General features: G+C 40.6%; 1 protein-coding gene across 2 annotated transcripts in view; it reads right to left on the bottom strand.

The window, feature by feature from the left end:
* LOC126184682 (nuclear pore complex protein Nup98-Nup96-like) overlaps positions 1-14,045 on the bottom strand; it is a 222,623-nt gene that overhangs the window by 113,245 nt on the left and 95,333 nt on the right. For both annotated transcript variants that reach the window (XM_049927176.1, XM_049927174.1), the window contains 2 exons: positions 13,242-13,371; positions 12,644-12,745 (listed from right to left, as the gene is read on the bottom strand). In XM_049927176.1, coding sequence (XP_049783133.1) covers positions 12,644-12,745; positions 13,242-13,371 — 232 coding nt within the window. The remainder of the gene's footprint in view (positions 1-12,643; positions 12,746-13,241; positions 13,372-14,045) is intronic.

The following is a 14,045-nucleotide window of genomic DNA, read 5'->3' as shown; positions in this document are numbered from 1 at the left end:
TGCAAAAGTGGCTGCAAAAGTGGCTGCAAAAGTGGCTGCAAAAGTGGCTGCAAAAGTGGCTGCAAAAGTGGCTGCAAAAGTGGCTGCAAAAGTGGCTGCAAAAGTGGCTGCAAAAGTGGCTGCAAAAGTGGCTGCAAAAGTGGCTGCAAAAGTGGCTGCAAAAGTGGCTGCAAAAGTGGCTGCAAAAGTGGCTGCAAAAGTGGCTGCAAAAGTGGCTGCAAAAGTGGCTGCAAAAGTGGCTGCAAAAGTGGCTGCAAAAGTGGCTGCAAAAGTGGCTGCAAAAGTGGCTGCAAAAGTGGCTGCAAAAGTGGCTGCAAAAGTGGCTGCAAAAGTGGCTGCAAAAGTGGCTGCAAAAGTGGCTGCAAAAGTGGCTGCAAAAGTGGCTGCAAAAGTGGCTGCAAAAGTGGCTGCAAAAGTGGCTGCAAAAGTGGCTGCAAAAGTGGCTGCAAAAGTGGCTGCAAAAGTGGCTGCAAAAGTGGCTGCAAAAGTGGCTGCAAAAGTGGCTGCAAAAGTGGCTGCAAAAGTGGCTGCAAAAGTGGCTGCAAAAGTGGCTGCAAAAGTGGCTGCAAAAGTGGCTGCAAAAGTGGCTGCAAAAGTGGCTGCAAAAGTGGCTGCAAAAGTGGCTGCAAAAGTGGCTGCAAAAGTGGCTGCAAAAGTGGCTGCAAAAGTGGCTGCAAAAGTGGCTGCAAAAGTGGCTGCAAAAGTGGCTGCAAAAGTGGCTGCAAAAGTGGCTGCAAAAGTGGCTGCAAAAGTGGCTGCAAAAGTGGCTGCAAAAGTGGCTGCAAAAGTGGCTGCAAAAGTGGCTGCAAAAGTGGCTGCAAAAGTGGCTGCAAAAGTGGCTGCAAAAGTGGCTGCAAAAGTGGCTGCAAAGGAGAAAGCCTGCCAATCGGCTTTCTGAAGCGACCAACTTTGACCATGTTCTGGATGTCTGTGGGGGAGAGGGAGAGAACGATAGGAAGATTGTCGCTGTCACAAAGATCACCATGGATGCACCACTGAAATAGGTGTAACATACTCGGGCAGCAAACTGCAAGATCAATTACTGAAAATGTTCCCTGGGCTACACTGAGATGGGGTGCAGCTCCAGTGTTGAGTTGGCAGACATTCAATTCTGGAAGGAGATGTTCTAGTACTCAGGCTCTGCGAGACAGTGACGCTGCCCCATAGAGGATTATGGATATTTAATTACTCAACAAGAATAAGTCGACTAGCTGTGCCATGAACTCTAACAGCTTGAGACAACTGAAAGGTCTGTGTGGGGGTAGATAAACATCACATATGAACTGACAGGGAGAAACTGATGGCCATGACCTCTAGTGCAGTGGTAAGGGGCAATTACTTACTGAAAAATATCAGAGTGTATGAGGGTACAGACCCCACCGGACACTCTTAACATTAATGCAATTGGTACAGTTGGGTTGATAGTTTTTCAGAGCCATAAACCGTGTTTCCTGAAGTTCTATGCCAATTACTGAGTAAGCAGCCATTAAATGATGTAGATCATCCAAATGGCGCTAGTAGCCATTACAGTGCCATTGAAGGAGCATTGGAGTGAGGTCTGAGAAAATGGCAAATGGATAATGGGTGTTCTTACTTTGCTACGAGGTCCAGTCGGTTGCATGATCCTTTGTCCATCCCCTACATGTATAGCACCAGTGGTTCCTATACCATCAGGTGGCCAGAGATGCCTAGTCATCCTCTGGTGTCAGGGATGAGGACATGCTCGACCGCTGCAGGGGTGGGGAGCTGAACATCCGAAGCTTCAGAAAGTAGCTTCTTTTTCTGCTTATCCTTCTGAGACTTCAATTCCTGTGAAGATTTCCCCATTTTATCCTTTGGAGGATAAGAGGACTGTACTTCTCTTCAGCCTGCAGCCTGTGGCTGCTGTTCCTTGTCTTTAGAGGAGTCCACCTTGACTGGTGTCCTCATCCCTGACACCAGAGGATGACTAGGCATCTCTGGCCACCTGATGGTATAGGAACCACTGGTGCTATACATGTAGGGGATGAGGAAGCTGATGTTCCCTCCCCAAACTGTGGGGCAGGCCCCTGGAATACGACCATGGCTAGAAGGTGTCATGGGAGACATTGTCATCGTATGAGGTGTGGACTGTGATAAGACCGTCAAAACTGAAGGCCATATTAGTCATATGAAGTCTTTAAAACTTTTTCTTTGCATCTTGGTAAGACAAGCAGTGAAATGTTTTATACTCTTGTATGTTGTTCTCCCTCTTGAACACTGGGCACTGTGGTGAATGAGGAGGATGTGGTTCCAGACAGTTGACACATTGAGGGGATGGGTACAAAGGCTGCCCTCATGGGACACCCGTCCATATGCCCTACATATAGCCTCATTAGAACAGGGAGAGGACATGTGTAGGAACCTTCAGCACTTTAAACATCTCATCGGAGGACCAATGTAATGCCTAACATCACACCTACAAACCATGACCTTAACCTTCTCAGGTAAAATGATGCCATCAATGTCTAGGATAAAACCTCCAGTGTCCCCTCTATCATCCTTGGGCCCCTTCAGGGTGTGGCGAACAAAATGGAGACCACACTGGTTGGCATTTGATGCTTTGATTAACAAAGATTCATTTCTCATCTTCTCTATTGCCGCAACCTCCCCAAATCGATCTTCAATATTATCAATGAAAAACATTGGCTTCATTGAGGCGAAAGAGCCACCGTGAATGCGAGAAAAAACCAAGAACTCTGCAAACTGTCCACTTTCATTTATCCTTGCCTGGCTCTCATATTGAAGCATGGTCAACGACAGAAATGCATTACTATTGTAAACTTTTGCAATAAAATCACTGTTCCTGACTGATGAGATGGCTGTGTTGGCACAGCCACCATCGAGTTTGATCTGTTTCACTGCAGACATCCTTCCCAATTGCAGGCTCTCACATGGGCACCACCCCGTCAAGGCAAATGCCACCTGGCACAGTAGCCATTGCCCACAGTCCCAGTATCCTGAAGTGGACAGGCACCTACTCCTTGGCTGACATGAGGTGGTCACAACTCACACAACAGCAGTGCAACCATTGCATTGTCAGGGTGCTACCATCGAGAAGGTTCACGACAAACCAACCACAAGAGACTGACTACTGCACTGGATTTCAGGTGCAGAGGTAGATCCACTTGATTGGTAGGTGCAAAAGGTAACAGCACACAGCAGAGAGGTAATGCGCCGCAGTAAGGCGTCCTTTCGCAAATGGCCTGCACTTTGGTAATACTGGGAAAGTGGAAGTCAAACCCAAAAAGGTGGCCACAATTTCAAAAGCCAAAAAATGTGAGGGGGGAAAAGTGTTGAAAACAGTGAAAAGAACAAAAACCTTCAAAAGTCCAAAGAACAGTCACAAGATCCAGGTAAAAAACTTGACCCAATAAACAAACTCCTATTAGTTGCCTCCTATGACATGCAAGGAAGGGCTGTGGATCTATTCTAGCCCCCGACACCACAGGGGAACAGACTAAGTTCATACAAACCTCTTTGCCACCAATTATCTCTGGTCCTTGGACATAGTGTGGCCACATGTGCAGTGAATCACTTCTTGTGTTTAGAATAATAGGTTCAAGTGCAGTAACCTCAGGCTGTTCACTAACCCAAGATGGCCAGAAAGTATATGGCCAGAGTATCAGTTGATGAAATTAAGTTTCTATAGTTGCACACTCAAAATCTAATAGATCAGGAAACAGGTTCCCCAACAGCTATATGTTGTCATTCTGTGGCAGGGTCTATAAATGTCTAACAGGACCACATGGCCCTGTGAGGCATATACCAAAAGGCACGCATGCTCAGGTAAAGTAACCATTTACAGAAATTTCTGTGTTAGTGACAGTAAGAGAAGTCCATCAAAGGCTAACAGGAGTTCAACACTGAGAATTGCTCAGTAATATCACCCTTTCACCACTCAGGAGTCCTACAGACCATAAATGCCATGAAAATGGCAGACATCAGTTTAAAGACTATTTCATAACAAATTTGTACATGGGGTCACCACAATTTTACAGCTTTCCTTCAAAAGCTATAAACAGATAATTAGTACAATTAGTACAATTCTGAAAATTCAAAACTTCGAAATGGGAAGACCATCACCACAAAATCTGATGAGTGTCACATACGTTCCCTGGTCGACAGCTAGGGAAAAAAACAAGGTCACATGTGCACCACATTGTCTCATAACCGAGTGCACACACCCTGATACCATTGTTGGTTTCAACAATAAAAAGTAAGGTCGATCCTTTTTGAACATCCCTAAAAATTTTTTATTGTGCAATTAGGATACAGCAAAACTGCGCTCATGAGCCTAATTTTTAGCCTTTGGCATTTTTTTGTTCTGTGGAAGTACGCAAAATATCAAATTGGGAAGCAAAAGGGCTGTACGATGGTCCAGACTGACTGTTTCATTCATGTTAACAGTGGTTAACAGTGATATTTGGTTGTGGGAGTTTGTCTTTTCTGATACTTACAATTTTGCATTGAACAGTTCATGAACATTACCACACGATGCTAGACCATTATACTGTACCTTTGTGTACCAAGACACTTAAATCACTGGTGACTAGCTGCTCAAATTATTCTTTCACCATTCTGCAAAATATGAACAGTATTTTGATAGACAGAATTTTAAATTCAAGTCTAATTGCTTCAATGTTACTCACAGTTATAAGCCCCAATGCCTAAACATTTACTTTCCTTTATTTTCAGCTGATCTCAGATACAGCAAAAATCCATATTAAAGAATTCCAAATTCTTTGAAAAATCAAACTTCTACGCATAAAACAGCTTCAAAAGTCTAATTATTTCACAAATGAGTTAATGTGTAAATACCTCACTTTAAGCATACACGTCAGAGTGCTTTCATTTCAAAACACTGGAAGAGTATAGTCTGGGTAATTTTCCCCCCTCCTTCAGCAAAACATCCTAACTCCTGAACTGTGTGTCATACAATGATATAATTTTGCAGATACATTCAGTGGTATAATTAGATACTGCCTGCAAACTGTGTTGCGAATACTCTGTAGTAAAGTAGTAATAAATTCAAACATCATGACTGATGCTGACGTTTTACTGCTTGAACAGCGAAAACTTTACTATCTCCTTCACATAATCAGGGTGTATACGTGGACAAGGAAAAAAAATTCCCGGATTTTTCCCGGATTTCCCAGTTAAAAATGCACTTTCTCCTGGGTGAAAATACACTTTTTTCTTGTTAAGTGACAGTATACTGTAAAAGTCATCAATCCTTTGAATGTTTATGGTTTTATATACCAACGTAGAATTTCCCGGCACTTTAGAAAACAAAACTCAGGGGGAAAAACACGTTTTGAAAGACCTTTGATGTGCAGCAACATGTAAGCTGCATATTTTCGTATTACGAAGGTATAAATTTGAATTCCACCGAACAACGCATGTCACTTTCCGAAGCATTGAAATCGAGAAAGAGGTGCGCTTTTGTAAGCGTCATAGCTCATTCACGTGGTCTCACCAGCTGATGACAGCAATACGACACGTGATGTAGTCAGTCAATAGCAAGATCACGCTTAAGTAGCACAAATACACAAATAAGAAAAAAGTTAATGGTTTAAATTAATATACATAGCATTCACATATAATATTGGTCACGAAGATTAATAAGTTGGAAGAGCAGCTAAGCTTCCACATATAATGTTGATCATTTTTGCGCATCTTACGCTTTAAGATACATCACACAAATGTGCCAGTAAAATTTTTAATAATTATGCAAATGTCTCATCTTCTGGACTTTAAATTCTTCTAAATGGTCATCCTCAAAAAGCTGATTTTTAAATGAGAGTCAAACGCTTTGTGATTTAAGAAATTCATCGTACATTCTCTCACATAGTTCATCTTGCGTAAAAGGAAATCTGCTTTGAATGTAACGCTTTTCAAACCACCATTAGCAGTATTTTCCCACGACCTGTTAAAAATAGGTTCATTTCAGCAGTTGCAAGAAAGCGTCAGATAACTGGCGTCACCACACTTGCGCAGCTATGACAACGCAGGAAGTCCATATGTTCATACGTGTAAAACATTAAAAGATCTTACATTATGTCATGAAAGAAACAAAACATCAAAGGATACTTCAGGAGCATCGGTATTTCGCGAACCATACTAAAATGCATAATTCAGCTTAAAATGCACATCCGTATGTAAATTTTCTTGGAGTACCAGTACTCATGTCTGGTTCTTTATTATAGCATGCCATACGTGCACTTGAAATGCAGCGAACAGTTGAAACTAGCCAATAGTGTGAAATTTAACACTTCGTTTCAAATAAATTGACTGCCTCAGTAGAAAGGATTAATAAAAGCCAAATCTCTTTAGCAAAAATAACTTCATTGTTCTGTAAGGTGATTAACGCTTGACTGTCAAAGGTGGAAATAAAATCTGAAACTAGTAACATATTTTAGCCTGCCGTAATTATGCGAACGTATTTTGATTGATTTGATAACTCCCGGCCACAAAAATCCATTTTGTTATCATTTAACGTGAGAGCAATAAACGAAGAGGAAACAACAAAATCACTGAACGTAAACACAGGTTATGTGGAGACGACCCACCTCCACACCACAAGTCAGACTGCTCTGTGCATCAGCCGTGGATCTACGATATTTCCGAACAGGGGCAATATTAAGTAGTGGCGCCCAGCCACACTTCCATAACCAGAAGCAGGAGAAGGTACTACTCATTCGAGACTCAACTGCGCATGCGCTAGAGCCCGCCCACAACTGCTCAAACGAATCTAATTTAAACAGTCGTCACGTCACGCTCATCGGAAGCAGTTTGTTGTTATAAAGCATTGCATAGTGTTCCTAAAGCCTTTGACAGACTTTACTGTTGGCAGACGCTTATATGAGCACTGCTTTGTTGTTGTATATGTCACATTTCCTTTGCAACTTAATTTATTTTCACTTTTATTTATTTTTTTCCTCCCGTTCATGTTTTATTGCTGCAGTATTATTCTGCAGCGGGATACAATAATATCCTTTGTTACAGTATTGGTTCTTACCAGTCAAAATCACAAAAATGAAAAATTCCTGGAATTCTAAACAATTCGAGGGTTTTTCCCGTTACCCTGATCTCCCGGTTGTCCCGGGTCATATACACCCTGGTGATACATACTCAAAAATACCCAGACCTTACTGAATGCTGGAACTCCTAATGCTTCTGCATTAAAAAGGGAGAATATTCATACTTAATCATTGAAAGGGCCTTATGCCTTTAATTTAAGTGTACAGTTATCCAGTAAAGTAAAAATCTGTACAGTTATCTGAACTGAAGATACAGACGCTACATTAAGTTTCCTTCATCAGTTCACTGTAATCTGGCATTCCGTGCAGTGTTGCTGAAAAAGTGACACTAAGAAACAGAAAAAGGACAGCAGCAGTTTGTTGTGTGGTTATAGCTGTGTTGCTGCTCCTTTCATACTTTTGTGAAAAGCAGATCAAAAGTTTGTTTCTATTTTCTTCACTACACTACAAGAAGAAGAAGAAGAAGAAGAAGAAGCAGCGGAGTCAGAGACTTGAACTCGGTACCTTTGCCTTTTGCGGCAAGTGCCCTACTGTCTGAGCTACCCAAGCACACTCCACTGCAGAGTGAAAATCTCATTCTGGAAACATACCCCAGACTGTGGCTAACCCATGTCTCTGCAACAGCCTTTCTTCCAGGACTGCTAGTTCTGCACGGTTTGCAGGAGAGCTTCTGTGAAGTTGGAAAGGTAGGATACGAGGTACTGGCAGAAGCAAGTCTTTGAGGACGAGATGTGACTCATGCTTGGGTAGCTCAGACGATAGAGCATTTGCCCATGAAAGGCAAAGGTCCCGAGTTCAAGTCTCGGTCCAGTCCACATTTTTAATTTGTCTGGAAGTTCCATATAAGTGCACACACTGCTGCAGAGTGAAAATCTCATTTTGGATTACGGATGGTCATTGTAAAATCCTAATTCAGATTTTGAAGTGTGAAGTAACTATTAATGCTAAGTTGGTTATAAGAGCTTCATTTTCATTCCCTTGATTTTGAAATTAAGGAAACTCTGGTCCTGATGACCCTACAATACCAGTAATGCAACAAGACTTCACCATGACAGTTGTAAGTCGCAGGAAGACAGTAATGTGGTCGACTTCAAAAGTATCTAACAATGGAAGGAAAGTATGTTGCCACAGCTGATGACTGGTGTTTCTATCATGGTCTTCATGCCAAAGAATGGCTTTATGCAGCTCTCCACACTAGTCTACACTATGCATGCTTCATTTCCAAGTAACTGTTGCAACCTATGACCATTTGCTTCTACTTTGCGAAGCTCTTCTATTACTTTTTGTATCCTATTTCCTAACCTAATTCTCTCGGTATTCTCCAATTTTACCCACTATATTCGATTATTTTTGTTGCTGTTCAGCTTGTAATTTCTTTTCAATTTTCTAACTTGGGTGGGGGACAGTGGGAACCAGGGTTTTATAAAAATTTATTCATGAACCTTTTTTACAAAATTCCTTCAGTCACCTTCGAAGTACTATTCATTAGATCCAATGAACTTGTCAAGTCTTTTTCCCACCGTTTGAGGCATGTCTGGAACTTTACAACTTTGATATTGTCCAGAGAGCCTTGTGAAGCTATTTTTCACCACTTCTCTATCACAATGCTTCCCTTTTAGCATTTTTTATTTGCAGGGATAGAAAAAGTTACATGGGGGCTAGGTCTGTCAAATACAGAGTGTAGGGAACAACAGATCATCCCTGAGATGCCATATAGTGGGTCACTCTTAAGGCTGTGTGTGTGTGTGTGTGGGTGAGGGGGGGGGGGGGGGGGGGGGGCGATTTGTGATGAACAAACGAGTCACCTGATCGCCAAAGTTCCAAGTGTTTCCTCTGTACATCCTCTTACAGACCTATTAAAACTTCCAAACAAAACTGGCCAGGTGGTACAAATTCCCAATACACAATTCCATCAACATCAAAAGAGATAATCATCATCGCTTTCACATTCAACTTCACCTGCCTTGCTTTTTTGGTCTGCGAGAGTTGGGAGTCCCTCCATTAGCTTCATTTCTGGGTCATACCCATAACACAAACTCTCATCACCTGTAATGGCTTTGTCCAAAAAGTGTGGATCACTTTAAATATCCATTCTTCCAGTCCTGGCACACATTCATGCACATGGGTTTTTTGCTTCTGTCTGAGAAGGTGCAGAACAAATTTAGCAGCAACACATCTCATGTGCAAATTCTCACTCAAAATCCACTGGCATGAGCCCCAACTCGCGCTTGTCTTTGATGAAATTTGGTCGATCAAGTAAACGAACCTTGTTAATTTTTTGGCAGATTTTTTTCAATGTTTTCCTCAATTCCAATGTTGCAAGTTGTCCAGAAAGAGGTTGGTCTTCAACATTCATCTCACTATGTTTAGAATTCCCAAGTCAGTCTAACACTTTTTTTTGGTCCCTCCTCTTACATTCAGTTGCTTTCTCTTAAGTCCTTTGCTGTCTGACAGAATTACTGTCATCAGTGATCCTCAAAGTTTTTATTTCTTCTCACAGAACTTAAATTCCCTTTCCAGATTTCTCATTGCTTTCCTCCACAGCTTGCTCAGTGTACAGGTTAAACAATATTTAGAATAGGCTACAATCATGTCTCATTCCCTTGACAACAACTGCTCCCTTTTCATGCCCTTCAACTTTCTACAACTGCCATCTGGTTCTGGTACAAGATGAAAACCTTTCACTCCCTGTGTTTTACCCCTGCTACCCTCAGAGTCACAGAGTCTGTTCCAATTAATATGGCCACAAGTTTCTCTAAATCCAGGAATTCAATACAAGTAGGTTTGCCTTTCCTTTTAACACATCTTCTAAGGTAGGTCAGAAGCTCAGTACCAGTTTGCTTGTTCCTTCATTTCTCTGGAACCGAAACTTACCTCCCTAAGATTGGCTTCTGCCATATTTTCCTTTCTTCTCAAAATAATTCATGATAGTATTCTGCAGCTGTGGGTTACTAAGCTGACAGTACTACAGTGTTCACACCTGTCAGCACCAGTCTTCTTTGGATTTATTACATTCTGCATGAAGTTTAAGGATATCTCACCTGTCTCGTGTACCTTGCACAACATGTGGGTTGGGTTGGGTTGTTTGGGGGGAAGACACCAAACAGCAAGGTCATCGGTCTCATCAGATTAGGAAAGGACGGGGAAGGAAGTCTGCCATGCCCTTTCAAAGGAACCATCCCGACATTTGCCTGGATCGATTTAGGGAAATCACAGAAAACCTAAATCAGGAGGGCCAGACGCGGGATTGAACCATCGTCCTCCAGAATGCCAGTCCAGTGTGCTAACCACTGCGCCACCACGCTCGGTCGCACAACATGTGGAATAGTTTTGTCACCGCTAGTTCTCCCATGGGTATCAGTAGTTCTGAGGGAATGTTTTGTACTCCAATGGTCTTGTTTAGACTTGGGTCTTTCAGTGCTGTTTCAAATTCTTCAGGCAGTGATTTATCTCCCGTCCCATCTTGATCTACTTCCTATTCCCATTCTATAAATTATCTACGTTCATTGCCTTTGGATAGTCATTCTGTATCTTCCTTCCACTTTCCTGCTTTCTCTTCTTTGTTTAATACTGGCTTACCATCAGAGCTCCTGATATACAGCTTCTCTTTTCTCCTAAGGCATATTTTACTATAGGCAGCACCTTAGTTATGCTTGCTGCTTCATCTTTGCATTTCTCATCTAACCATTCCTGCTTTGCTGTTTCACACATTGTCATTCTCTCTTTTGAAACCTTGTATTCCTTTCACCTGCTTCACTCACACAATTTTTTTTATACTTTCTCCTATTGTCAGATTCAGTTTCTAGTCATTATCTAAGGTTTTGGTGTTTCTTTTTTACCGGACTTTGCCTTTTCACCTTTCGGATCTGCTGCCTTTCCTTCATTTCTCATATGTGCCCATTTGTCTTCTACTGTCTTTCTTATCCTTGTTTCGAAGGGAAAACAGGCAACTGACAAACTCTCAACAACCCCCTCCTCTTTCAACTTACTGAGCTCCCGTCATCTTAATTTCCTAATTTTCTGCAGTTTCTTCAGCTTTAATTGGCAGTTCATAAATTATGGTCTGAGTCCGCATCCAATCCTGGCAGTGTTTTGCAGTTTAAAATGTAGTTTTGGAATCTCTTACCAGAACATAAGCAATTTAGAACCTTCAGATGTGAGAAACGTTTTCACTGCTGATCAAAATAGGATGTTTTGTGATTTATTTCCATCAAAAGACAAAAAGACAAAAAGACAAAATGTCAACAAAGAAAAAAAATTAGAGCCCTGCTGTGTGTTAACAGTGACAGTAGCGAAAAGTCACCACTATTAATAATGAAAAAATTTAAACTTACAGGTACCTAAAAGCACTACTGTGCATCTAGATTATTAGGAATGCCTGGATGATTGCTGAAATTTGTATGAAGTTTCTTAATTTAGATGCCGAGATGGGTGCAACACGAAGGATCATTCTTATTGACAGATGTCCTGTATATCAAAAGGAAATGACACTCATCAGGAATGTGTGTGTGTGTGTGTTCCTCCTCCTCCTCAATTGTACAAGTTACCTGAAGCCTCAAGAGAATGCTTGTTGTACACAAGTCAATTTCATTCCTTGAACGAAAGGAGGTATTGAGAATGAATATTTTACACGTTATGGACATTTGATTCTACCTGGAATGCTGTAATCCAATACTGTGTTGAACTTGGCTGGCTGTGATGTCAGTATCAGCTGTTTTGGAAGATTATTAGCGCTCTAAATGCTGTCACAGGTATTCCTGCAAGTGCGACATTTCAGGACTCTGTTGTTAAGATGTACTAACTTTCACATGTAAGGCAGATGTAGGTAACTGCGTCGTGCTTCAATATAGAACCAAGCAGAGCAGGTAGAAGGTTGGGAAAGGGGAAGGATAAGGATTCCATTTGCACTGAGTTTTGATGCAGCTGTTAGAAACATTTTCCTTATTAAGTGTAGATGAGTTGGTTTTAGCCAGTATCAGCCAGCTAGGATGACCAGTCTTCCCAATGCGGCAGGAAGAGCAAACTACATTGATCGGTTTTCTTTAATTCAAGAAATAAAACATTCTATTTAAGAATTTTTCTTTGTGATATAAGCTTATTTATGTATGCTATTAGTTGAATAAAACAACTTTCAAGCACAACTAATTTCTCCTTCGTTCAGGCTGCTACCTTTAAATTTAGACACCAGAAAATATACTATGGATTTTTTTTACATACTGTAGAAACAAGGTTAATTTCTTAAAACACTATAACAAACATGAATTACCGATCTATCCATCAGAATAGTGCTACCATTTTTCTTGAACATTTATATAATTTCAGCACAAATAATGTTTCTATTAACACTCAGAAAGACACTGAGGTGAGATTGAAATTTTCTCCATATTAGTGTTGAAAAACACACCGTGCAAAATATCACATTCACTTCTTAAGCTTACACAGATAATGTACAGGTCCATAACTCAAAACTGTATACAGTTGCACTGCAATGGGTAACTGATTTTGCTGGTTAGATACTGACAATGTAATTGTCACTTTCAACACATTTAAGTAGGAATGTGTAAGATCACCAAATTTCATACCAGATTCCTTGTCTTCTGGGAAAAATGCACGCTTCATGGACATAATTTTCTCTTCTGAAACATCCAAACCCTTTTCAAGACAGAAGGGCTTCAGCCACGTGTCTGTAACAGAGACACAGAGCAATCAACATGTCAACACTCAAACGAATTATTTTCACACATTCTTGAATAATATGTAGCATTTCATTTGCATGCACCAGGAAGTTCACTGTAACAAGAAAAAACTTGATTTATGGTAACTCCAGTGTCTTCACCTGTGCATTAATTTATCATGTAACACGCAGTAGAAAATCCATGCTTTCTACCTGTTGAAAACTTCCACTGATTTAAAAAGCTTGAAAAATATAAGCTGTAAGATAAATACCAAACTGCACCAATTTTACTAATGATCACTTTTCTTTCCTCCTGAGGTTCACTTAAGTAAATCATCAACAGAATAATTCTCTACACATTCTTAAAAACAGTTAAGAGGGCAATATGTGCTACTTTTACTTAGTACTGAAATCAGGAATTAAAGTTCAGATATATAGGAAAAAATACTGTCAGCTTTTCATAACTGACAGTTTTAAGATAGAAGACATTTCTGCGATGTTCTCACCTGTGATGTGAGAGACGATATCAGCGGGCGTTGGATACGCTTCCTTCATTACTACATCATCTTCATCTTGGTTACTAATGAACTGCAATCTCCCCTGAGTGAATTCATTTTCTGGAGACACTGCATTTGTCTGTAAAGACCCATGAATTTCAACATCTGGCTGTTACAAGAGCCACTGAAGTTTTTTTTATAGAAATAACTAACACAAAACAGATTCAAACAACAAGAACTAGGAAATATGTAGGTATTATGAGGAAATACAAAATAAACTGCTAGACGAAAACATTCACACAACCAGGAAAATGGTCAGTACTGAACAACTGTATCCACAATCACATCAACAACTGACTAATGAATTAATCCTAAAATATGTTAAGAGGTTTATTTCACAATAAAATGCTCGTAATTACTGTGAGGAAGTCTTATACTGTGCAAAAGTAAAACACCACAACAAAACCTCTGAACTTACATTTTAAAATGTGGTTTAAGAGTCCTATTTTGCAGTTGTGCTCAAGCCTTTTCCAAATGGCACCAGCATAATTATGCACAACATCTTTGAGAAATTAGTATGCAGAGAGCGAGTACTGCAATTTCTTCTGGATGAGTTTTATAACCCGCAAATCCCATGAGGGATTATCTGCATAGTGATGACTTAGTTGGAATTCTTAAGTGGAGACGGATGTTAGGCTCTGCTGTTCTTGTATTTGTAAGCATTTTTAACTAATTCCAGGAAAGTGAGGCTACTTAGATGCCATTAGTATATATAAATGAACTTTCTCTTTATCGAAGTTTCACAATACAGTG

This window comes from Schistocerca cancellata, chromosome 4 (genome assembly GCF_023864275.1).
Source record: "Schistocerca cancellata isolate TAMUIC-IGC-003103 chromosome 4, iqSchCanc2.1, whole genome shotgun sequence".
Taxonomy (NCBI): domain Eukaryota; kingdom Metazoa; phylum Arthropoda; class Insecta; order Orthoptera; family Acrididae; genus Schistocerca; species Schistocerca cancellata.
Note: the sequence above shows the minus strand (reverse complement) of the source record. Positions and strands in the feature narration are given on the sequence as shown.